At 45.6% G+C, this 27,496-nt stretch overlaps 1 protein-coding gene across 1 annotated transcript in view; it reads left to right on the top strand.

The window, feature by feature from the left end:
• suclg2 (succinate-CoA ligase GDP-forming subunit beta) overlaps nucleotides 1-27,496 on the top strand; it is a 305,557-nt gene that overhangs the window by 147,051 nt on the left and 131,010 nt on the right. Inside the window, 3 exon segments of the mRNA XM_084315807.1 lie at nucleotides 753-849; nucleotides 14,404-14,565; nucleotides 18,293-18,435. Of these exon segments, the coding sequence (XP_084171933.1) occupies nucleotides 753-849; nucleotides 14,404-14,565; nucleotides 18,293-18,435 (402 nt within the window).

Here is a 27,496-nt window from a genome sequence, read left to right as displayed (position 1 = left end):
TTATAAAATAATAAATAAAAAAGATGATGCAAATTATTTTTCTGTCACCGACACAGAGATTACACACAAAACACAGGCGCTCATGAAGCAGCGATGAAGGTGATTGGCCATGTTTTATGTAACTGGTGCGAGAGGCTGTGCGGCCTTGGTGGGCCAGCTGCTTGGAGCCGGACGGTGCTGGTGATCAAAGTCTGTCTGAAGAGAAGTGGGTTTGCTCTGCCACCATCTTAATAACAGGGACTAACGAGACCGGACCTCTATCTCTTAGTTTGAATGAGGAGTTATCCGTAGCTAAGAATCTGTCATACATTTAATTGTTCTTCTGCCCTATTTGAAGTCACTGGTAAATTGCCGACAGCACAGAATGGATAATAAAATGTTCAAAGGGGAACATTTTGTGTGGAAAATTCCTTTTTTCCTCTTAAACCAGTTACCGTGGCAACCACTCACTGTGCAATTCCCAGCCTTTTAGCCGATATCGGGAATCATTTTTAAACACAGTCACATTTAACCTCATAATTAAGTAGATTACAGTTTTGCTCAACATAAAATCACATCACATTTAATTATTTTCTTTGTTTTGTAGCATGTCGTTTCTTTGTTCCTTATCTTTAGTGTTGTGGATTCTGCCATTCCAAATTGCCACATTGCTCCGTCTCTGGGGTGATCACTGTTCTCTGTGGTACTCTGCAGATCAGATTAGGTTGGTGCTGAACTGTGGAGTGATTACTGTTCTCTGTGGTACTCTGCAGGCGGCAGATCAGATTAAGAGGCTCTACGATCTGTTCCTGAAAGTCGACGCCACTCAAGTTGAAGTCAACCCTCTCGGAGAGACTCCCGAAGGACAAGGTACGTACACCCTTCTCCCCTCGCCTCCTTCCCTATCTCTTTTTATCTGTCTTTATCAGAGGGAATGTATCTCTCTCTCTATCTATCTCTCTATCTCTCTCTCTCTCTCTCTCTCTCTCTCTCTCTCTCTCTCTCTCTCTCTCGCGCTCTCTCTCTATATATATATATATATATATATATATATATCTCGCTCTATCTCTCATTATCTCTCACACACACACAAACATGTGCAAATGCAGTCTGGCTTGTGTGTGTATATTTTGGCTTCTGTATTCTGTGTTTTCTTTTTATGTGTATTTGTATAAATTCTTGTGTGTGTATTCTTGCATGGATGTGCACATACTGAATCCCCACATGAGTGTGTGTGTGTGCAGGCAGGCAGGCAGGCAGGCAGGCATTCCAGCTCCTTGCAGATCAAGTGCACTTTAAAAACGTGAGGCGTAATTACAGCAGGCCGGCGTCCTTTACCTCCCGACGTGACCTTGTCTGGCTCACATGTTCCAAGCGGCTGAGAGAGAGACTGGGGGGCATTGCTTTCCTTATTCATAGTCTGGCTGATTGACTAAAGACACTCTGCCACGGAGTCCATTTCAAACCGCCACCAGTAGCGACAAATTACTGCAGCGCCTTTGAGTATGTCACTCATTTGCTCGGTGCCACAGCCAAAGGCAACACCTCTGGGGTAATAATATGTGGATATCTGGCAGTCCTCAGAACAGCTCGGAGCTACCGAATCATGGCTTTGTGTTTCTGAGAGAGGGGACGCAGGAAGGTGGTTCAGCTCTGGGGTCCACGGTTCCCTCAACCTATTTCTACGCTTTTAGCATGTATTTTCAGTATCTGCCTCTCCCTCTCATCAACATTTTGGAACAAAACGGTATTTTATTAGTATTTAATAGCATTTATTTATTCAGACAGTATATCGGATTTAAAGTCCAACCGCAATCAAAGCAGGATTCTTATTCAAAAGTCAACAATTATGTTACGATGGACAATCGTCACATCTCAAGGGTCATACTCGGTTCATCTGTGAGATGGTGCCACTCTAAAACCATGCAACGACAAAGAGCGCCCACTGTGTCTTTAATCAAGTTTCTTTAATAGTTGTCATACAGAAGTACAGCATACTTTTATACAAAATGCTTCTTACTGTTTCGCTCCAGATACTGTGTTAGACAAGATAGTATGAAATAAAATAGTATAGCATGTAAAATGGAAGTAAAAATAGAGGTCACAGTGTTCAGTATAGACATATGTACAATGTTCGATGCAGAATAGAAGTAACTGAGTTACCGTACAATATACAATATACTATGCAATGTACTGATATACAATACTATATAGTGCAGAGCAGAAATGGGATGAGGTACAATTTAGGTACAATTTACAGTAAGGTGTACGAGTTGTAGTGCAAATCCTTTACCAATAAATATAAAGTGTGTTTAGGTGTTCTAAAGTGTGTAAAGTGGGTGCTGCAGTGAGTGGTACTGCAGTGCCCCCTCACTACTCTTAACCCATTCCCTGCCACCACTTTGATCATCTTATACCATTCTCTGCCAGTACTGTAAGTCTATGGAGATGTTCACCTTCTTTGCAGGGCTATAACTTTTTAAATTGTATTGCTAAATTGACATTACTATGGCCCATTCAACATCGATTATCTATTGTTCAGGATGTAGGAACGTTTTACTTTTTCATTCACACATGCATACGAAAATACCGTTTAGAGTATAAATATGTTTTTATCATTTTCTGCAGTATTTCCTAGAACGTGAGATATAGACATAAATGCATATATTAGATTATCAAATGCTGTTTGATACTGATCAACGCTATATAAAAAATTTCAACTGTACATGATTCTAGACGTTATGACTGATCATGCACAGGTGAACGAAGGGGGGGGGGGGGGGTCGTTTATAATTCCGTGACCGACGTTAAGTGATTTATGTAGTATGGGTGATATATAGATCAGAGCAGTTTGTATCGAAAATGATAAACAAAAACGCTGAAACTCACGGCAGCTTCCTCGTAGCGTTGGCCGATGAGAGTGGAGCAAACAGATCCCAGTTATGTGATGTGGATCGAGGCGATCCAGTTCCGGTTTGTATAATACTAATATACGGCCAAATCAAATCAAATCAAATTTATTTATAGGGCCCGACAACACACGTTAATGTCCCCATGGGCCGTACAGGTCTTCTTTAAACAAGTCAAGAAGGCAACATAACAATAAGTCAAGAACAGAACAAGAACACCATAGGGTCCAAACATCATCAAAAATCATGTTGATTATTGAGTTATGGCAACGACCTATATCCACGGTGTGTGTCTTGAGTCCCGGGACGATAAACGAGTGGCCGGACGGAATTAGGGGACAGACCGAGCTGCAACGGGCATTTCCGGTTTGGCAACTCGCCGATCAGCCACCAGGTGGCAGTATTGAAGCGTTGCAGAGTTGTGCTGAGTCCTACAGCATCAGCCAAGACTCCGTGGGTGAAATATGAATACCATGTCGAAAATATGAAATATGAACTTGAAACACGTCGTACGCCGTTATTGGCAGAATTCGCATGAACTTCCGTCGTATGACGTTATTGGCGGAAAAATGGTTAAGGACTCTATCGCAGAGTTGTTTACAGACACCTGCAACTGTCACCCAGCATTTTAACTGTAATGTGTCCCCTTTCCATGTTACCCTTTGAGGGGGCCTTTCATCCTTGAAAATTAAGAATTTGTTCATACATGACCTGCCTGGTTAAATAAAAAAGGAACGGTCAAAGAGCACAGAGCCAATCCTATCACTGCCATCTTCACGTCAATATCCATATGTAAAATGAACACTCCTTTTTCAAACCTCCTCCGGGTGGAGGTCTGGGTGGAGGTCTGCTCTCCTCCGGGCGGAGGTCTGGGTGGAGGTCTGGGTGGAGGTCTGCTCTCCTCTGGGTGGAAGTCTGGGTGGAGGTCTGCTCCTCTGGGTGGAGGTCTGGGTGTAGGTCTGCTCTCCTCTGGGTGGAGGTCTGGGTGTAGCTCTGCTCTCCTCTGGGTGGAGGTTGGGTGTAGCTCTGCTCTCCTCTGGGTGTAGATCTGCTCTCCTCTGGGTGGAGGTCTGGGTGTATATCTGCTCTCCTCTGGGTGTAGCTCTGCTCTCCTCTGGGTGGAGGTCTGGGTGTAGCTCTGCTCTCCTCTGGGTGGAGGTCTGTCTGGGTGTAGCTCTGCTCTCCTCTGGGTGGAGGTCTGCTCTCCTCTGGGTGGAGGTCTGTCTGGGTGTAGCTCTGCTCTCCTCTGGGTGGAGGTCTGCTCTCCTCTGGGTGGAGGTCTGGGTGTAGCTCTGCTCTCCTCTGGGTGGAGGTCTGTCTGGGTGTAGCTCTGCTCTCCTCTGGGTGGAGGTCTGCTCTCCTCTGGGTGGAGGTCTGTCTGGGTGTAGCTCTGCTCTCCTCTGGGTGGAGGTCTGCTCTCCTCTGGGTGGAGGTCTGGGTGGAGGTCTGCTCTCCTCTGGGTGGAGGTCTGTCTGGGTGTAGCTCTGCTCTCCTCTGGGTGGAGGTCTGCTCTCCTCTGGGTGGAGGTCTGGGTGGAGGTCTGCTCTCCTCTGGGTGGAGGTCTGGGTGGATGTTCGGGTGGAAGTCTGCTCTCCTCCGGGTGGAGGTCTGGGTGGAGGTCTGCTCTCCTCCGGGTGGAGGTCTGGGTGGAGGTCTGCTCTCCTCCGGGTGGAGGTCTGGGTGGAGGTCTGGATGGAGGTCTGCTCTCCTCCGGGTGGAGGTCTGGATGGAGGTCTGCTCTCCTCCGGGTGGAGGTCTGGGTGGAGGTCTGCTCTCCTCCGGGTGGAGGTCTGGGTGGAGGTCTGGATGGAGGTCTGGGTGGCAGTCTGCTCTCCTCCGGGTGGAGGTCTGGGTGGATGTTCGGGTGGAGGTCTGCTCTCCTCTGGGTGGAGGTTGGGTGTAGCTCTGCTCTCCTCTGGGTGTAGATCTGCTCTCCTCTGGGTGGAGGTCTGGGTGTATATCTGCTCTCCTCTGGGTGTAGCTCTGCTCTCCTCTGGGTGGAGGTCTGGGTGTAGCTCTGCTCTCCTCTGGGTGGAGGTCTGTCTGGGTGTAGCTCTGCTCTCCTCTGGGTGGAGGTCTGCTCTCCTCTGGGTGGAGGTCTGTCTGGGTGTAGCTCTGCTCTCCTCTGGGTGGAGGTCTGCTCTCCTCTGGGTGGAGGTCTGGGTGTAGCTCTGCTCTCCTCTGGGTGGAGGTCTGTCTGGGTGTAGCTCTGCTCTCCTCTGGGTGGAGGTCTGCTCTCCTCTGGGTGGAGGTCTGTCTGGGTGTAGCTCTGCTCTCCTCTGGGTGGAGGTCTGCTCTCCTCTGGGTGGAGGTCTGGGTGGAGGTCTGCTCTCCTCTGGGTGGAGGTCTGTCTGGGTGTAGCTCTGCTCTCCTCTGGGTGGAGGTCTGCTCTCCTCTGGGTGGAGGTCTGGGTGGAGGTCTGCTCTCCTCTGGGTGGAGGTCTGGGTGGATGTTCGGGTGGAAGTCTGCTCTCCTCCGGGTGGAGGTCTGGGTGGAGGTCTGCTCTCCTCCGGGTGGAGGTCTGGGTGGAGGTCTGCTCTCCTCCGGGTGGAGGTCTGGGTGGAGGTCTGGATGGAGGTCTGCTCTCCTCCGGGTGGAGGTCTGGATGGAGGTCTGCTCTCCTCCGGGTGGAGGTCTGGGTGGAGGTCTGCTCTCCTCCGGGTGGAGGTCTGGGTGGAGGTCTGGATGGAGGTCTGGGTGGCAGTCTGCTCTCCTCCGGGTGGAGGTCTGGGTGGATGTTCGGGTGGAGGTCTGCTCTCCTCCTGGTGACACCATCCATCCAGCAGAGTTTATTGAGGGAGCGCTGCAGCCGAGCTCTTGAGACACGGAACACGTTGGTTCATGAGCACGTTCTCTGTCCGATTATCACATGTTCTTCTCACAACAGAACCATAGGAACCTCTTTAAGTCTATAACTTTAGTTTAAACACAAATATATCTGAATCTCATTCCAGTTGGATTTGACCATAATGTACCTATTGACACAGGAAGGGCACATAGTTCACAATTTTCAAGTGAAAAGCAAATTATTCATGCATGTAAGGCATGTCGATGCCCCTTCACGTCCTGCCGCATTCACCCTACATGTAGTTAGTATTAGACATTGAACTTCGTTTTTTTCCCCTATCAGTAAAGTGTAATTGTTTCATCTTTAGTGTCGAACTGTTTGTCTGTGAAGTGTCTTTTAAAGACACGGACGGACGGACACACACACACACACACACACACACACACACACACACACACACACACACACACACACACACACACACACACACACACACACACACACACACACACACACACAGTAAATAACAGGACACTGAAGACGTCTTTGATTCTATTTCATTTCCATAAAAAACACTGGAACCGTGTTCCAGGTATGCCTTATCAAAGATTGACAGAATTGAGAAGAGAAGTTTGGCGTTTCATAAATTGCCTATGAATATTAATGGTTGGAGTGATTCTTTCATTGTTTACAGTGGCGTTGTACTGTGAGGTTAAGGTAGCTTTCCAACAAGCAGGGAGAGACATAGTAGTGATTGAAGCAGGCTTCACATTCAAATCAGACCAGTTTTTGTTTATCTCAGAGAGAACATAATTATTTTTGCAGTAGACTTTAAATGAATGCACATTGAACGGAGAATGTCCTAAAGAGAAAGCACCAGTTATGCACCCCCTCAGTTATTTCTCAACAAAATTATGTCGATATCAACTGCTCATTGAAGCAACCTGAAATAATAATATTCTTTATATAATATAAGAATAATATAATATTTTTAGACAAAAATTTCAAAAAAATTACAAAATATATTACCATGGCTGAATATCACCAAAGTCACATTGGAGAAATGTAGCTAGTACATATGTCTGGAAAAGTGGAATGGAGTTAGTAACATATTGCTAAAGCTACAGAGGTGGCCTAATTCAAACCACACGTTTTTGAAAAACCACTGCATTGTCCAGGAATCAATGCACCCAGGGCATTAATAAATAATATATCCTTCTTAGCAGACTTCTTAGCTTAACATCCCAGGGAACTAATGGGATAACAGGGGATGTTGTTTGCTCCTGACAAGAGTCTTAAAGTCTGGGGTGATGGTAGACAAAGCAACTCTGAGGTCATGCTCAATGTCCAATCTGTTCCTCTGCTTTGTCTTCAGCTGGACCAGAGCTGAGAAGCCACTTTCACAAAGATAGGTAGTGCAACATTTTTTTGTAATTAAAAAATTATATATATTTCTTTTTTATGACGCATCGACGCAAAAATCTGCGTCGACTAGTTTTTATGATCGACGTCGTCGATTATGTCGACTAATCGTTGCAACCCTAGTTTTGAATATGAATATAGTTTTGGTGATTCTTAGTAATCCCGCGATAATAGCCCTTTAGTGGAATACACTAAACTAAACACGTTGTCATTTTTCGCCTGATTATCTAATCATCCTGAAATCAACGCTATATCATCGTTATTATCCTTCCTCATGCAAGAATGAAAAGGGCCTCATAGCGCAAGGCTCCCCCAGTCCCCTCCTGCACCCAACGGCACACAGACACACACAGACAGCCGCGATCGCGGTAGAAAGAAATAGCAGATCAACGCAAGATTTTATATATAGAGTTCTTACCTGGTATCTGATGTAATGCAAAAGAAATAATTCAATTATCTGATTGCCATTCCAAATACTGCTCGTGGAGGTCCGTCCCACATTACAGAGCGTTACACATGGGCGGGCGGTGTATAGGCCTACCTCGCCTGAGTATAAACCCTGCCCGCATGGCTCGTCCCAGAAAATAAACTACACCATTTATAATGGAGTGCAATACCAGCTGGAAGGCGTAGGTGGCGGTATTTGCCCTTTTACGAGCTCAGACCCATTCCCAATGATAACATCAGGCTGGATGGATGAAAATGAATGGATATTGCTAATAAAAGAAATAACGATTAAAACCCGACTATACTCGTGATTGGCGCTGAACGGTCGGCGAGTTAACCCGACTATCATCGGGTCTAGCGTTGAATGAGTTAAGGGCTTTAAAAACGAATAGGAGAACCTTAAAATGTATTCTGTAGCGTACTGGAAGCCAATGAAGGGAGGCAAGGACAGGGGTGATGTGGTCTCTCTTACAGGTTCCGGTCAACAGCCTGACAGCGGCGTTTTGTACTACAGTAGCTGTAGGCAGGGCAGGGAAGACTGGTTGATGCCTATATAGAGGGAGTTGCAGTAGTCTAATCTAGATTAAATAAAAGCGTGGATGGGCTTTGAGTTTAGCAATGGTACGTAATTGGAAAAAACATTCACTACTGAGTTCACTCTGAATTGAAAATGACACCTAGGTTCTTGACATAAGGCTTGACCAGGGAGGACAGGTTGCCAAGACTGTGACAGTGTACGGGGGACCAAATAGGATTATTTCACATTTGTTTTCATTTAGTTGTAAAATGTTTTGTGCCATCCAACATTTAACGTCATCAAGGCAGGACATGAGACTGTTAAGAAAAGAGTGGTTGTTAGGTTTCAGAGAGACATAAAGCTGTGTCGTCAGCATAACAATGAAAAGAGATGTTGTGCTTCTGAATGATTGAACCAAGGCATGTAAAGAGAGAACAGGATCGGGCCAAGGATGGACCCTTGTGGGACCCCACAGGAGAGGGGGGTTGAGGGGGAGGAGCAGTTGGCAATGTTGACACCAAAGCTTCTATTTGTGAGATAGGAGGAGAACCATGCTAGTGCAGTGCCACTGACACCAACCCCATGTTGGAGACGATCTAGTTAGTAGAATGTCGTGATCAACCGTGTCGGAAGCTGCACTGAGGTCAAGCAGCATTAAAACAGAGCAGTCACGGTTGTCAGCGGCGAGGAGTAGGTCGTTTGAAACTTTAAGGAGCGCTGATTCTGTGCTATGGCCAGTCCTAAACCCTGACTGACATGTATCCAGGATGCTGTTCTGGTGTTTGCCCATCTCTCTGTGTCTGTATCCGCTTTGTCTGTGTATCTGCAGGGCTCTGTTTGATCATCTCTCTCTCTGTCTGTATAGCGTCTCTTGGGCCTCGGCGGCTCACTATGAACAGAACATAATCTCCGTTTGACATCAGAGTTTAACAGCAGATGGGGCAGATGCATCAGATCCTGTCTGTGTGAACAGCATAAACAGATAAATGGATACAACCGAGTATTAAAGCCACATTTCATTACAGTATTATTTCATGGTTGAAAGCCCACATCATCCTATGGAGAAAATGAAAGCATGCTGGACTATGGTTGCACAATACACTATATTTCCTCACAGGCCCGACGTAGATCTTTTGAAGTCTCTTAGATTTCACCACACTGTACATATTTTTATATTTAACCCATAATGAGCTTTCATTTAGAAGTCTGTAACGTCTGTGGTAGACATAGCGATGTGTGCATCTTATTTCCCCCTCCAGGTTGAGTGAGGTCTCTTTGAATCCCGTCCTCTTTTGAAGTGTTAAGGCGATGTCCATTTAAGCATAATGGCCTCTCCCTTAAGGGACTGTCTCAGCACATCAAGTGCTGGAATAATTCAGATGAGCACCTTTCGGTTCTCTTATTTAAGGTGGTATGGATGTTAATTAGTGTTTGTCCATGTTGTTCTCTCTCTCTCTCTATCTCTCTCTCTCATCGATTTTCTTTGCTCCCTCAGTTTCAACGAATTATTTCCTCTATCTCTCTCTCCATCTCTATATACGTCTATCTCTCTCTCTATCTCTCTCTCTCTCTCTCTCTATCTCTCTCTCTCTCTCTCTCTCTCTCTCTCTCTTTCACACACTTAACATGTTTCAATGTTCATCATCTACAGGAACACTGTCTTTTCGTCTCAACCTGTTTTCTTATACAAACAAATTGTCAGATGCAGTCAGGTTCATTCTTATTTTACTAGGTCAGCTGATGATGGACAGATTATGTTACCACGTCCAAAATCAAATGCTTTAAAGAGGACTGTTGTTTATCGTGCCATCAATCATTGGAATAACTCCCAACTGAACATAAGTAAATTGAATAGTAAAGTGTCTTTCAAATACCACCTGAGAATGCACTACTTAAATATGTGAGCAAAATATTCTGATGTTGATAATGATGTCTACAATGTTTTACTGTTTTTAGACAATGTTACAATGTTTTTAGATAATGATGTCTACAATGTTTTACTGTTTTTAGATTATCATTGTTAATTGTGATTGTCATATGTATCTTATGTTGCACACTTTGCCAACCTAGGATGGCTTAGAGTAGACGACAGAGTACAGCAACTTGCAATGGGCCTGGTCTACAAGATACACTACACGACCAAGGTACCCATGTACATGTCAAAATACTTCCCAAAGGTCAGTGAATACCACGATCACAACACCAGAGGGAGCTCCACAAATCATGTAAAACCCAGATTCGGCTCAAACAAGGGACTAAACACGTTTCGCAATTATGCCACAACAATGTGGAACGCCCTACCCAAAGCTGTAAAGGAATGTAAATCACTACCCACCTTCAAAAACACTCTCAAAGAACACCTACGGGAGACTGCAATTCAAAACTGGCCCCTACAAATGTCCTAACCCAGTTGTACAATAAAGACCAAGCATGGCTATTCCAATGTACAGCCCCACCCAACCCCACCCCACCCCACCTACCCAACCTCCTCCAATGTACAGTTTCCATGTCAAATGTATGTCAGTACTCCAATGTACAGTGTCCCCCAACCCCCCCCCCCCCCCCCCCACCTCCAATGTACAGCCCCACCCCACCTACCCAACCTCCCCCAATGCACAGTTTCTATGTCAAATGTATATACTCTTCTTCTGGATTTTTTTTAGTATCACAAACAGTACTGTATTTGAAAATCTGGTATGTCATAAATGTATAGATGTAGCAGTACTGTCTATCTGTATGTCATGTGTGTCATATGATGAATTGAAAATGGGGGACCCTGATGTACATTTACATTTACATTTAGTCATTTAGCTGACGCTTTTATCCAAAGCGACTTACAAGTTCTGTACGACAAGCCATCAGGAAGGGCACAACTCTATCAGCTGAGCAACAATGTTCATCAAAGTGTTGAGTGCTACAGTGTAGGTTAGTTTATTAGGACAAGTGCATGACAGTACGGTTAGTTAGGGTTAGATTTTTTTTTTTTTTTTTTTTTTTTTTTTTTTTTAATTCAGATAATGGTTGAAGAAGTGCGTCTTTAGTCGACGGCGAAAGATTGGACGTGATTCGGCTGTCCTAACTGGGGTGGGTAGTTCATTCCACCATTGTGGGGCAAGGACTGAGAATAGGCGACTTCTCTTTGATGACCCTCCCGGGGCTTGGATAGGAGTAGGTCTGAGGCGGCCAGAAGATGCAGAGCGTAGGGGTCTTGAGGGTGTGTAGTTAGAGACCATTGACCGGAGGTAGGCGGGAGCGGTTCCCTTTGCCGCACGGTATGCTAGGTCGAGGGCCTTGAAGCGGATTCGTGCAGCAATGGGGAGCCAGTGCAGGTCCCTAAGAAGTGGGGTGACATGGGCCGACTTCGGTAGGTTTGAGATCAGGCGGGCCGCTGCGTTCTGAATGAGTTGAAGAGGCTTAGTGGCAGTGGCCGGGAGGCCAGCGAGCAGTGCATTGCAGTAGTCGAGGCGGGAGATGACTGTTGATTGGACGAGGAGTTGGGTGGCTTCTTTTGTCAGGAAGGGGCGTATCCTTCTGACGTTGCTCAGGAGGAATCGGCAGGTTCTGGTCGTCGCTGCGATGTGAGCAGAGAAGTTCAACTGGTCGTCGAGGACAACACCAAGGTTCTTGGCGGTCGGGGACGCAGTCACAGCTGCATTCTCGACTGTGATTGAAAGGTCGGTTAGGGGGGAGGATTTGGCCGGCAGGTGGAGCAATTCTGTTTTGCTTAGGTTCAGTTTGAGGTGGTTGGACGTCATCCAGGCTGAGATGTCGGACAGACAGGCCGAGATCCGCACAGAGACGTGGATATCTGAGGGAGGGAAGGAGAGGAAGAGTTGAGTATCGTCGGCATAACAATGGTAGGAGAAGCCATGAGACGTGATAATGTTACCCAGTGATTTAGTGTAGAGGGAGAAGAGAAGGGGTCCTAAAACCGAGCCCTGGGGGACACCCGTCCGCAGGGGGCGGGTGGCCGACAGGGTCCCTCTCCATGACACTTGGTAGGAGCGGTCATTGAGGTATGATGACAGCCATGTCAGCGCAGAGCCAGCCACTCCCATTCCTGCGAGGGCCGCAAGGAGGATCTGGTGGTTGACTGTGTCGAAGGCTGCAGATAGATCTAGGAGAATCAGGACAGAGGAGAGGCCTTTCGCTTTTGCTAAGTGAAGTGCCTCTGTGACCGCAATGAGGGCTGTCTCTGTGGAGTGACCAGTCCTGAAGCCTGACTGATTAGGGTCTAGGAGGTCATTCTGTAAGAGATAAGTAGTAAGTTGGTTGGATACAGCACGTTCAAGTGTTTTAGAAAGGAAGGAGAGAAGAGAGACAGGACGGTAGTTGCCTATGACGGTAGGGTTCAGGGTTGGTTTTTTTATGAGCGGCGTGACTCTGGCTTGTTTTAGGGAGGTGGGGACCACCCCCGAGTTGAGTGAGGAGTTGAGGGTTGCAGTTAGGAATGGGAGGATGTCTGGTGCTATGGTCTGGAGGAGTGGGGAGGGTAGCTGGTCCAGCTGGCAAGTAGTCGGACGGTTTGACGTTACCAGTGTCAAGGTCTCTGCTTCTGTAATGGGAGAGAAAGATGACAGAGTGAAGGATGAGGTTCTCGATTCAGCATTTGGAATGGGTGGGGGTTGGGAGAAGGAGCTGCGGATGTTCTCCACTTTTTCCTCAAAGAAGATCGCAAAGTCTTCGGCAGAGAAAGATGAGGGAGGGGGGGGTGGGGGGGGAGTGAGGAGGGAGGACATGGTAGCATGCAGTTTGCGAAGATTCTTGGCAGAGGCCTCGATCCTATGGTGGAAGAAAGAAGCTTTGGCATTAGTGATGGTTTTGGAGAATGTTAACAAGAGGTTGTGATATGTGTCGATGTCAGCAGTGAGGCGTGACTTTCTATACTTCCTTTCAGCTGCTCTCAGGACCTGTCTTTGTTCTCTCACTGGATCTGTCAGCCATGGACTGGGTGGGGAACGGCGGGCAGGTTTCTCAACGAGGGGACAGAGCTTGTCGAAGGAGGTTGCAAGGGCTGAAAGGAGGGTGGAGGTTGCCATCTCTGTGGAGAGAGCAGAGAAGGTGTCACTCAAAGGTAGAGCGGATAGTATGTCAGAGGAGAGGGTGGAGGGGGATAGGGAGGGCAGGTTGCGTCTGAGTGAGACTGTTTGAGTTGGGGTGAAGACCTTTCGGTTAAGCATGAGAGTTAGTGAGAAGGATATGAAGGAATGGTCAGATATATGTAGGGGAGTTACCGTGGTGTTAATGATGCTGGAGTTACGGGAAAATATGAGATCCAAGGAGTTGCCTGCTTTGTGGGTGGGAGGCATGGCAGTGGGAGTCAGGTCAAACGATTGTAGGAGGGAGACTACTATGACTGACTGAGATGAGTCAGGCAGGTTGAAGTCGCCCAGTAGAAGGAGAGGGGTACCATCTTCCGGTAAGGAGCTAAGAAGCATGTCCAGCTCATCTGTGAAGTGATCGAGTGTACCTGGAGGGCGGTAGAGTGTAACAATGGTGAGATTGAAAGGATTAGAGACAGATACTGCATGATATTCGAGAGAGGAGAGTGACAGTTCTGGGAGTGGTGTTACGTTTGTAGCCCATGAAGGAGATGTCATGAGGGCAGTGCCTCCACCCCGTCTGGAAGGTCGAGGTGTGTGAGTGAAGTTATAGTTTGTAGATAATGCTGCAGGTGTTGATGAGTTATTGGGGGTTATCCAGGTCTCAGTTAGAGCCAGGAGCTGCAGATTTAGACTATGAGCGTAGGCAGTAATGAAGTCAGCTTTCTTGACTGCTGATTGACAATTCCATAAGCCTCCCCGTACTGTGACAGGTGTATTAGTGGCTGTAGGAGGGTAGGAGAGATTAGCCGGGTTGCTAGCAAACTGGCGTGGATGGGTAGAGTCAGTTCTGGAGGAGCAGATTGTGGATATAGGTATGAGACACATTGTATTGTCGAGAGTGGCAGGGAGGAAGTAGAGTAAGGAGAGATTAGCCGGGTTGCTAGCAAACTGGCGTGGATGGGTAGAGTCAGTTCTGGAGGAGCAGATTGTGGATATAGGTATGAGACACATTGTATTGTCGAGAGTGGCAGGGAGGAAGTAGAGTAATGTAAACAAGACGAAAGTCTTTCTCAGGTCTGCATCCTCTTAACAATTGTATGTATTGAGCTGTACTGTACTGTACCCATTCTGCAATCTGTTAATAAACTTTTCAATCAATCAATCAATCAATGTTTTGTGTTTTGTGTTGTCTTTCTATGTGGACCCCAGGAAGACTAGCTCGCCACTTAGGTGACAGCTAATGGGGATCCTTTTTAAACAATAAACAATAAACAATCTCCCCATGTCTCTATCCAGTGGTTTGCTTCGATGCCAAGATCAGCTTTGATGACAACGCAGAGTTCCGTCAGAAGGCAGTGTTCGCTCTGGACGACATGTCAGAGAGCGACCCCACTGAGACTGAGGCGGCCAGGTGGGACCTGAAGTACATCGGCCTGGACGGGAACATCGCCTGCTTCGGTACGGAGACACTACTGTCCCACACGCTGTCCCACAGAAAGACACACACTGTCCCACACGCTGTCCCACAGAAAGACACACACTGTCCCACACGCTGTCCCACAGAAAGACACACACTGTCCCACACGCTGTCCCACAGAAAGACACACACTGTCCCACACGCTGTCCCACAGAAAGACACACACTGTCCCACACGCTGTCCCACAGAAAGACACACACTGTCCCACACGCTGTCCCACAGAAAGACACACACTGTCCCACACGCTGTCCCACAGAAAGACACACACTGTCCCACACACTGTCCCACAGAAAGACACACACTGTCCCACACACTGTCCCACAGAAAGAGACACCACTGTCCCACACACTGTCCCACAGAAAGACACACACTGTCCCACACACTGTCCCACAGAAAGAGACACCACTGTCCCACACACTGTCCCACAGAAAGAGACACCACTGTCCCACAGAAAGAGACACTGCTGTCCCACACGCTGTCCCACAGAAAGATACACTACTGTCCCACACACTGTCCCACAGAAAGACACACACTGTCCCACACACTGTCCCACAGAAAGAGACACCACTGTCCCACAGAAAGAGACACCACTGTCCCACAGAAAGAGACACCACTGTCCCACAGAAAGAGACACTGCTGTCCCACACGCTGTCCCACACGAATACACACTGCTGTCCCACACGCTGTCCCACAGAAAGAGACACTACTGTCCCACACACTGTCCCACATAAAGACACACACTGTCCCACAGAAAGATACACTACTGTCCCACAGAAAGATACACTACTGTCCCACACGCTGTCCCACAGAAAGATACACTACTGTCCCACACGCTGTCCCACAGGAAGAGACACTAATGTCCCACAGAAACATACACTACTGTCCCACACGCTGTCCCACAGGAAGATACACTACTGTCCCACAGAAAGATACACTACTGTCCCACAGAAAGATACACTACTGTCCCACAGAAAGATACACTACTGTCCCACAGAAAGACACACACTGTCCCACACACTGTCCCACAGAAAGATACACTACTGTCCCACAGAAAGATACACTACTGTCCCACACACTGTCCCACACACTGTCCCACAGAAAGATACACTACTGTCCCACAGAAAGATACACTACTGTCCCACAGAAAGATACACTACTGTCCCACAGAAAGATACACTACTGTCCCACAGAAAGACACACACTGTCCCACACACTGTCCCACAGAAAGATACACTACTGTCCCACAGAAAGACACACACTGTCCCACACGCTGTCCCACAGAAAGATACACTGCTGTCCCACACGCTGTCCCACACGCTGTCCCACAGGAAGAGACACTGCTGTCCCACACGCTGTCCCACACGCTGTCCCACAGAAAGACACACACTGTCCCACAGTAACAGACACACGCTGTCCCACAGAAAGACACACACTGTCTCACAGAAAGACACACTGTCCCACAGAAAGACACACTGTTCCACAGAAAGACACACTGTCCCACACGCTGTCCCACAGAAAGACACACTGTCCCACACGCTGTCCCACAGAAAGACACACTGTCCCACAGAAAGACACACTGTCCCACAGAAAGAGACACACACTGTCCCACAGTAAGAGACACACGCTGTCCCACAGAAAGATACACTGCTGTCCCACAGAAAGACACACTGTCCCACACGCTGTCCCACAGAAAGACACACTGCTGTCCCAAATGCTCTTGTTGTGTTTTTATTCTAATGTTATTTATCTTGATTTTATTCTGTTTTTATTGCTAACCCTTTTTTCACACAGGATTTTTGCCTGTACCTTCTGGCAGGGGGACTGCCAATGAAAATGAGCCTTTTGGCTCAAATTGGGTGCATTTACATTTGTAAAATGTTTTATTAATGTACGCTGTCCCCCTTGATCAAATAAAGTAAACCTAACCTAACCTAAATGCTGTCCCACACAAAGAGACACTGCTGTCTCACACAAAGACAGACAGAAATGGTAAATAATGGTAAATGGTGCATTTATATAACCGCTTTTATCCAAAGCGCTTCACAATTTATGCCTCACATTCACCCATTCACTGACACACATTCACACACAAGAACGGCAGAGGCAACCAAGCCATGTGCCAACATCCTCATCGGGAGCAATTAGGGGTTGAGTCTCTTGCTCAAGGAGTGGAAATCGACCTGGGAATCTAACCGGTAACCTTTCTGACTACCAGACGACTGCTCTACCTCCTGAGCCACTGTCACCCCCTAACTACCACAGACGGCATGAATCCAGCCATAAATGGAGTTGGGTGTTTCTCCTTAGTGACACAACTAAAAAGCTTCGACCGTGTTAAAAGTTTGTGAGAGTAGCTGTGCACTGGCTCCTCTCCAGTCTCCATTACGAGCCGCGCGCTCTGAGCCCTCCAGAAGGAGCGCCGCGTAACCAATGTGTTCTAATTAGCCATAATCCGCCCAGAAAGTCTCCAGTGAGCCAGATTGTTAGCGTTCTCATTAAAGGCCCCTCTCTTGTCATAAATCACAGATTTTACAGTGTGGAGCGGAGGGCTAACAGGCACTTCCGCTAGTCACCCTGTAGCCTCATGAACACATTAGATGTGTTCTGTTAGCACTAGCCCCGGTTCCTTTCCACACCCCCTCCTTAAGCACAGGCCTCTCTTAAAGAACAACAGATTAAGGCCCCCGAAGCTTCTTTTAAAAGCTTTGTAAGCCACCACCGTGACAGCTGTTGAAGCACATTTCCATTTTATTGAGAACTCCGTCGGGGAGCCTGCCAGGACGCGGGGCTCGGCTAGACTAAAACAAACGAGGTGAGACATTTTGTACACTGAATCATTTGGGCTGAATAACTCCCTCGCCCCACAGCAGGGGTCGACGTGCTAAAGCGTGGCTGAGCGATGACACGGTCCACGAATAATGTATCAGAACACCCCTTTTTTTTAATCAACGTTCCTTCTCTGAAGTGGAGAGTACAGTCACTCACCGCTGCACCCGAGTGTTACATCCTCTCTGCTGTTTGTTCCCTTTCCATTGATAAGTCACTTCCTGACGTCGCCAGCGCCTTATTATGGGATTCTTCCCTCAGTGCCTGTAGTGCATTTTAATTAGCTACTGGCTACTTCAGTCGTTTGGGCCCTCAAGGCTTTTTCCCGGATTTCAGTTGAGTCTAATGGAGAAATTTTACTTCATTATAGTAGAGGCCATTACTAAGCTACAGCATCATTAATAGCATCTAAATTTAAGATCAGTATGCTAACTATGTTTGAGAAAGTCTCACTCGAGAGAGAGAGAGAGAGAGAGAGAGAGAGAGAGAGAGAGAGAGAGAGAGAGAGAGAGAGAGAGAGAGAGAGAGAGAGAGAGAGAGAGAGAGAGAGAGAGAGAGAGAGAGAGAGAGAGAGAGAGAGAGAGAGAGAGAGAGAGAGAGAGAGAGAGAGAGAGAACAGTCATTTTGGGCAAAGTGAGAGCCTGCTGTTGGAGTCTGTCTCAATTTTATTATTATTATCTTTACATAATCTTAGAATAGATACATATGTGACCGGGCCCAGCGGTAAGAAACTCATGTCTGGATAATTTTTCCATATTATCACAGTTTGAATGTTTAAGAACATATTTACTGCAACAGCTAACAGTTATAGTATCTCTAAATAGAGGGAGACTTGTGCTCTGTCACATATATTGATTAATGTTGACCCTTGACCTATTCCAGTGAATGGAGCTGGGCTGGCCATGGCCACATGTGACATCATCGACCTGCACGGAGGGAAGCCGGCTAACTTCCTGGACCTGGGGGGCGGAGTCCAGGAGCGGCAGGTGTACGAGGCCTTCAAGCTGCTCACTGCCGACCCCAAGGTAGGGCTCCTCTATTGTAAAACCGTCCTGTGTTTGTGAATTGCATGTTTACATTGTGAGCGAAACAACTGATGTCTTAAAGGTCCCCTGATGTAGAAAATGTATTGCAACTAACATCAACATACAGTCAGGTTCATATACATTTGGACATTGATGCAATTTTGACAATTTTGTCTCTCTCTACACCACCACAATGTGCTCTCTGATGGGTTTGTTTAGACTTTTCAGCCTAATGATGTCTTGCTTCACTGATAGTGACTGTTTGAACCTCATATTGAGAGTTGACGGTAACAGATTCAGATAACAATGCAAATACCACACTTGAAATTAACTCTACCCTTTTATTTGCTCCTTGTAAATTAAATAATGTGGGATCCATTTTAGGCAAGAAATAGGATATGCAATTGCTGGATTTTCACTCATTTAATCTGCAACTCCTAGTTTGACAGTTTGATCTGAATTTTGTGAGCCAGATGCCTCGCGCGTGGGAAGCAGCAGCTCATCTGTATTTAAAGCTACAGGCACAGAAACAGCCCACGGAGAACAGGACTAAAACAGAGGGGTATAGAGTAGTGGTCTGCAAGGGCCTTGAAATTAGGCCCGTCCCGAGCCCATGACGTGCAGGCCCTGCCCGAAAATAAGCCAGACTGTAATGCAACATTTGAAGCCCTAGCCCGAGTGAAAGCCCGGAAAAGTTAGACTTAAAAGGTTATTTTTTATTTGTATTTGTTTTAAATATTCGAAAATACGGTTTTATATGAACTTAATAAAAAAACGAAAATGTCCAATAGGTCTACCTAAATAACAGATAGGCGCATATCGCGCTGAAAACTAATGACGCATTCAGACTTCAGGAGGTCGGGGGTCAGGGACTACAGCCCCCTCAGCATCGACGGGGCACCGGTTGAGAGAGTGAACAGTTTTAAGTACCTTGGAGCCCACATACCCGGGGACTTGACATGGACCACACACATTGACAGTGTTGTGAAGAAGGCACGACAACGCCTCTACTTCTTCAGGCGCCTAAGGAAGTTCCAAGTCAGTCAGAAGATCCTTAAGAACTTCTACTCATGTACAATAGAGAGCATCCTGACTGGCAATATCACCTCCTGGTTTGGGAATAGCACCGCACAAGACCGAAGCAGACTACAGAGAGTGGCACGTTCAGCCGAACGCACAATTGGAGGGGGGCTTCCCACTCTCCAAGACATTTACAACAAGCGGCGCAGGGGTAAGGCTAAGAGAATTATGAAGGACTCCAGCCACCCAAACAACTGCCTCTTTGAACTGCTGCGGTCAGGCAAGCGATACCGGAGTCTCATGGCAAGCACAGAAAGACTCAGAAGAAGCTTCTATCCCCAGGCCATCAGGTTGCTCAACGAACAATAACACTATGCAACAACCATCAAATGCACTCACAACACACACAACACACACATCCATACGCACACACTCACTTTAAACAAACAACACACTGCAGCACCCACTCTCCACACTTTAGAACACCTAGACACACTTTATATTTATTGGTAAAGGATTTGCACTACAACCCATACCTCAGTACACCTTACTGTAAATTGTACCTCATCCCATTTCTGCTTTGCACTATATAGTATTGTATATTAGTATATTGCATAGTATATTTTATTTTGTACGGTAACTCAGTTACTCTATTCTGCATCGAACATTGTACATATGTATATACTGAACACTGTCTATGTACGTGACTTCTATTTTTACTTCTATTTTTACATGCCATACTATTTTATTTTATACTTATCTTTTGTCTAGCACAGTCTCTGGAGCGTAACAGAAAGAAGCATTTTGTATAAAAGTATTCTGTACTTTCTGTATGACAACTATTAAAGAAACTTGAAACTTATATAGCCAAATATTAAATAATTTGTTTGTTTTAAATATTCGAAACACTGTTTATATATTAACTTAATAAATAAACAAAAACTAAAATGTCCAATAGGTCTACCTAAATAACGCATATCACGCTGAAAACTAACAAGCATTATAGGCCTATAGCCTGTTTCGCGAATGCCTTCTATTTCCATTTCCCAGCACGCGTGTTACTGAACACGGTGCCTCGTCATCACAATCAGTCCAAAAACTGCTATGTTGCGAGTACAGAGGTACTGGCAGACACAGACTAAAACATTAATGTCATCATGACACAAAAGTATACAGAAAAAACTTGACCGCAGCAGCCAATTATAATATAAAATAAATCAGGACTCACCACGCTGTTGACGTCATTTGTCCACCATCCACCGTTGATGTCCTTCAGCACTGTTCTACTGTCCTCGAATTCTCCCTGCGGTAATTACATCCAAATGTTTCCAAAAATGCAGCTTTCCCAGACGCATTGGGAACTTTCAAAAGCTCTCCCTTTCCCTAATTCCATATCTGTTAACTAGAGTTGTTCCGATACCAGTATCGGAAATGCCGCCGATACTGCCTAAAATGCTGGTATCGGTATCGGCGAGTACCCTCTAATGTTGCGCTCCGATACCATATGACATAATTTATCAACAACACTGCGGACGTTGGGCTCTGTAGATATACCCTACTCGCTGAGTGAGCATTATAAAACAAAGTGTGCTTAATCGACCGTGAATTAAAGTGTCAATTGCCATTTTAACAGCAGAGCAGATACTTTCTTAAAATGCCATCGTCCCGGCAGAGCGCTGTTGACGGGGAGCTCTGATGTTATTAGCATTAGCTGAACAGCTAACCGAAAGCTAGCATTAACTAACGTTAAAGGTTTAGCCATAACGTTACCTTGGCTAAAGTTGGGGCTATTCATAATCCAGCAATAATGGCTGCAGACCTGCAAGCAAAGTACAGCAGGTTGGCAAAGGAGTATTCCAAGTTAAATCACAATGTCACCAGTAACGTTAGTTTTTCCATATACCGGTAGCTCTGATGCTAGCTAACCTAGCTCACGGTAACGTCGTCATTGCACAATTGCACGTCGCGTACACAATTAATGACATGTTGCGGACAGCCATATCGGCGACAATGTTTAGCTTTTAGTGCCAAATGATAAGAGTCTGAGGCGGAGTCTCAAAAGAGAATGTTGAATATTTATTGTGCAAAAATCACAACAACAGAGCCTCTGCTACTAAACGGAGCCTTCTTGTGGAAGCAAGTGCAGCAACGAATAATGTCCGTGTGGAACTAATGTGCCAACAACCTTTCCGTGGGTGAACTCATTGAGATAGTTTTCAATTACTGATACTAATACTAATCTATACAATCACCTGTTGTTGAATAAAACTTTATAGTTATTACATAAAAAACAGTATATAAACAGTAGCTGTATTAATTTTATTTTTATTTTTTTTATAATTTATATAATTTTCTTTTAAATTTTTTTAATGTATGCACTGGTATCGGATAAGTATCGGTATCGGCCGATACCCAAAGCTTAGGTATCGGAATCGGATCGGAAAGGAAAAAATGGTATCGGAACATCTCTACTGTTAACTTATCCATCGCGACTCAGAGAGACACGAGGCTCTGACTCTCTGATCTCTGATGACAGCTGGCGCAAAACAGAAACTGAAAGCGTAAGGTTATCCTATAAGCCTAGTTATATGAGTATAGCGAGCACAAAAAAAAATTTAAATAAGAAATAAAAGAGGGCGCTGCCCGGCCGAGCCCGAATTATTTATTTAAAAACAAAGCCCTACCCAGCCCGAACCCGTCGGGTCGGGTAGGGCCCTGTCGGGCTCGGGCAGGGTTGCAGTGCACTAGTATAGAGGCTGCTAGAATGAGAACAGAGAGGCATAGAGGCTGCTAGAATGAGAGCAGGACTGAAACAGGGGTATAGAGGCTGCTGGAATGAGAACAGGACTGAAACAGAGAGGTAGAGGCTGCTGGAATGAGAACAGGACTGAAACAGGGGTATAGAGGCTGCTGGAATGAACAGGGCTGAAACAGAGGTGTATAGAGGCTGCTGGAATGAGAACAGGACTGAAACAGGGGTATAGAGGCTGCTGGAATGAACAGGGCTGAAACAGAGGTGTATAGAGGCTGCTAGAATGAGAACAGGACTGAAACAGGGGTATAGAGGCTGCTGGAATGAGAACAGGACTGAAACAGGGGTATAGAGGCTGCTGGAATGAGAACAGGACTGAAACAGGGGTATAGAGGCTGCTGGAATGAGAACAGGACGGAAACAGATAGGTATAGAGGCTGCTGGAAGGAGAACAGGGATGAAACAGAGGGGTATAGAGGCTGCTGGAATGAGAACAGGACTGAAACAGAGAGGTATAGAGGCTGCTAGAATGAGAACAGGACGGAAACAGAGAGGTATAGAGGCTGCTGGAATGAGAACAGGACGGAAACAGATAGGTATAGAGGCTGCTGGAAGGAGAACAGGGATGAAACAGAGGGGTATAGAGGCTGCTGGAATGCAACATCTGAGTGTCAAAAACTTTAAATACATGTGTTGTGGTCCTCGGAGACCTACATTAACCTTTTAAGGATTGGAGAACCAATCTTGTTTTCTACCTAATCTCAAGCCAAACTAGCTTGCTTACAACTTTACAATTTGACTGCATGATTTCCTAATTACCGGTACATGTCGTTATCCAAGCATCTCCATGCAGCCCTGTCTGTCTGGTATAAGAGCTTTGTCACAGAAGACTCATTAGACCAGCGTGTCTCTGGCCGACATCCACGTTCCACTGAGGGGACACCACCTCCGGGAGACTGGGACATTACGCCTCCATCATGTTATTGACAGGAGTGTGATGTATCATCACTACTGCGAAAACTACACTAAAACCAGACGTTTAATGACTATTACTGCCAACACATTGTGTCTCCCACACACATGTCTATAACCCATGCCAGGTACAGAGTGTGACTCACTCACATGCAAACGCATACGCATGCATAGGGGATGGTTATCGTTAGGATTTTATCGATACTACTACTCTTATCGATACTGCTTAACGGTTCGGTACTTTATCGATACTCTTATCGGTTATTTTTAGGGATGTCCGATATTATCGGCCTACCGATATTATCGGCCGATATTGACATTAAAATGTGATATCGGAAAAATCGGTTTTCAAAAAAAAAGGATCTTAATTTTTTTTTTACATTTCTATAACCTTTATTTACCCAGGCAAGCAAGGAAGAACAAATTCAGATTTTATTTATTGTCAAAAGTATGCATAATGTTGTGTTAATTCCACAACAAGATATGTAATGTTAATTACCTGAAATTATTCAGTTTTTTTGGGGGGGAAACCCTGCATATATCGGTATCGGAAATTAGGAGTTGGACAATATCTGTATCGGTAAAAAAGCCAATATCGAGCATCCCTAGTTATTTTTGATTATTTTGCACACAAAAAAAAGAATTAATTAAGAACATAATCGACATTGCTTTATTATTCTTTTATATAACTATATTACTGCACATGGCTACTTTTTTTTTATCAATTAATACAAGCAGTCAGATAAATTAACTATTTTGGGACTTTCTATTTTATTTAGAAAGTTCTTAAATCAGAATGTCCCACCCAATACCCAGCTGTTAAAAATGGTTCAATACTCCATTTTATTAGTAGAGGCTGTGACACTCTGTCATCCTTCCTTTAGCTGCTAGGGTGAATGGACTTTGGGCTTGGCTGGCACCGGTGGTGGTAGAGGGAGGAGGGGTGGGCTGACGATCTATAAAAAGTTGTCATCTTTCAAATATATTTGTAGTTAAACAATTGGCTAAGCAATTATATTTTATTTATTAGCCTATTCGTACTAATTCGTTATTAGCCTAGCTAACTCCGTATCTTGGCTTACCTGCAGTGGATGGAGATGGAACACTGTGGTCAAAGCAGTCGAAAACGGCGCATTTCTGCAGACTAATGTTATGTTTTGACAAATTGCTTGTATTGCCATCCTTACTTGCAAATGTTTTATTGCACTTGTGGCAACGTGTGTTGTCGGCATCAACTTTCGTAAAGTGTACCCAGACTTTCGAGCGCTTCGTTCTCTCCGCCATGATGAGCGCAGAGCTCGGCCTGTGTGTGCTGCGCTTCAGCACGGAGCCACGCACCTCAAGTACCCGTATGTGCATTTGTGTGAGTGTGAGCGACTCAAGTCGCGAGTGCGTGTAACTAACAGCCCCGCTTCTCATGCAGACAGAGCGACACAGAGAGAGAGGAGAGATAGTTCGCAACGTTTAATTCCTCTGGAAAAAAACTCCATAATTTCTTGAGTATCGATAGCAGAACCGATAACGTCGGAGCTTATCAATACTCAGTTTTTTTTCTAATTTTGTACCGGTTCCCGTTTAGAACCGGGTTTCGGGGGGCATCCCTACGCATGCATTTAGACACTAATGCACACGCATGATTCTCAATGAACACACACACACACACACACACACACACGCACATAAGCACATAAGCACATAAGCACATACACACACACACACACACATAAGCACATACACACACACACACGCACACACACACACGCACACACAGTGCGTCTGTTCCTGCATTTTGTGAAATGGAAGAAGCTCAGAGTAGGCGGCAGCTTGGGGTGTTTCACGAGTGATGCAGCTCTATGTTCAGATAGCCGATAACTCCTGGGTAAACAATGGAAGCCTTGTAAAGATGCGCAAAGCTGATTGTGTGTTGACACACATCACACCTCTAATTCCCTCCGAACCGTCGGTCCCACACCCAGCGGTCTGGCTCTGCCCGTCTCTACGGCTGCGGCTCCAAAAGCATTACAACCGCATTTGATGCCAATTCTGTTGTGTGTTTATATATATATTACCTCTATTCGCTTTATTGACACACCCGCCATATTGTCTGTCTGTGACACAATGGGGTTGGAGCGGCACCCTGTTAATCTCCATGTTGAAACCTCTGCTGTGAAAATGCCACTTGGTAGAAGAGCTCGCGAGGCAGGCTCTCTGTTGAACCGACAGACCGACCGACATTGCCATCCTTAGAGCTCTCCTTGCTAGCTCTCACTAAGCTGGGATAAAAAGGACCTCCACAAATATATTCCCCAAACTGATACAATAACACATTACTGGCATATACAGCTACAAACAGACGATGAAGGCGACCATGCAAGGTGCCAACCTGCTCATCGGGAGCAGTTAGGGGTGTTAGATTCTGATCAATCGGCCAGTATCACATCTTCTTGTGTTATCATCTCTCCATCCACTCTCTCTGCGTTGTGTAATTTTAATGATCCTGACGTCTCATATACTGGCTGTACAATCCTTATCTCTCCCTGTTAGTGCAATCCGCAACCGTAGTAATTCTCCACCTCCATAAGAATTCGACCCTCAGACAGCATACCTTTCTTGAAAGAGCATTGTTTATTGATATAAACAGAAACCTCATCTCAGATGTTATCATATTGTATTGTCATTGCTATCAGTCCAATAGTGGCTCAGGCCTGTCGTTAGCCGAAACCCTCCTTGGGTTAGCCGAAGCTAATGATGATGTGTCATCCCCCCCCCCCCCCCCCCACCGGCGAGGGTGAGAGGGAAGAGAGTCTCTGATGGTTTCTTCCCTCTTAGTCTCAGTCAGATTGTAGTCTGCCCCTACCCGGAACCACTGTTCGATTTATAGATCTTCGTCATAGCAACGACGGCCCGCCCCTCTTCTGGTTGTCAGGTATTGATATTTTTTGCACAAATCTTTCCAATATTCAAAACATCTCTTTCCACATCACCATATGCAACTTCCAAGATTTGCCTTTTTCTTTTTTGTAAGAACATACAAAACATGTAAAGGACTCATACAAATACATTAACAACTGACATGGAAAATAAAAAAAATACTTACGAAAAAAGAAAAATACTATACTATACATTGTGCGTATACATCCCTGATATATATACTTTGCATGTAGACCGATCTACCTTCGAGCAGGTATGTGCTGCATCCTCTATCGGGATGCCACCCTTCTCCATATTGCATGTGAGAGAAAGCGTCCCAGATACATGTAGGTGTGCATGATAGCATGCATGCATGTGTGTCTCCAACACACGTATGTGGGTACGTGTATCACGTAAGCATGTGTACATGCCTCACATGTGTGTGTGTGTGCATCTTCCAGGTATGTGACTGTACTCCTATCTCTTGTGTGTGTCTCGTATCCATGTGTGCCTCTGCCCCCTATGTGAGTGTATATCTCAGGTGTGTATATATATGTGCGTCTCAGCTACGTATGTGTGTGTCTCCTATGTACATGTGTATCCCCCATATGTGTCAGTGAGAGCCTATACTTCAACTATGTGTATATGTAGGTGTGTGTATGCCTATTTCCTATAAGTGAGTATGTGCATGTATGTGTGCCCCTGACATGTATAAATTATCCTTGTGCATATGAGTGTGTGTAAACCTATTATGTACACATACGAATATGTGTATCCTAGATACTTGTATGCGGCTATACATGCGCATATGTGAGTGTGATAGAGACAGTGACCGTTCCATAGATACACCATCCGGACATAAAATCCATGCACATACATACATAATACATTATAAAGTACAAGTACCATCAGATCAGATCCCCTTTTTCATATTCATCCTTGATATCATTGTAGCCCCACCTTAATCATTAGTCCTCAGACCGTTCAGTCAGGTGTAGAAAACTGTCCCATACCTCAGCGAAAATATCCTCTCTCCCTGCGACTCTATACGTCACCCTTTCATATGATGCTGTACGGAACATTAATTCCATCCATTCTTTAAAAGTAATATCCACGGGTGATTTCCAATGTCGTAATGCAATTCTACATCCTGATATCATGGCCATTCTATACCACATTCCCCGGTATTTAGGCAGTTTAATCCCTTTCGGCACCACACCCAAAACACATGCCAATGGGGAGTTATTTATCTTCACATTCAGAACCTTACTTAGGAATATTACAATTTGATCCCACATTTTTCGGACCTTCTCACATTCGTACAGCATATGTAGTAAAGTGCCTGTCTCCTTCTCACATCTCCAGCAGATGTCAGTGTCCCTTAATTTCAGTCTGGCCAGTTTACTA

Source organism: Notolepis coatsorum, assembly GCF_963971535.1.
Source record: "Notolepis coatsorum genome assembly, chromosome: 6".
In the NCBI taxonomy this organism is placed as follows: Eukaryota; Metazoa; Chordata; class Actinopteri; order Aulopiformes; family Paralepididae; genus Notolepis; species Notolepis coatsorum.
The sequence above is the reverse complement of the archived record's forward strand: the minus strand, read 5'-3'. Positions and strand labels throughout refer to the sequence as shown.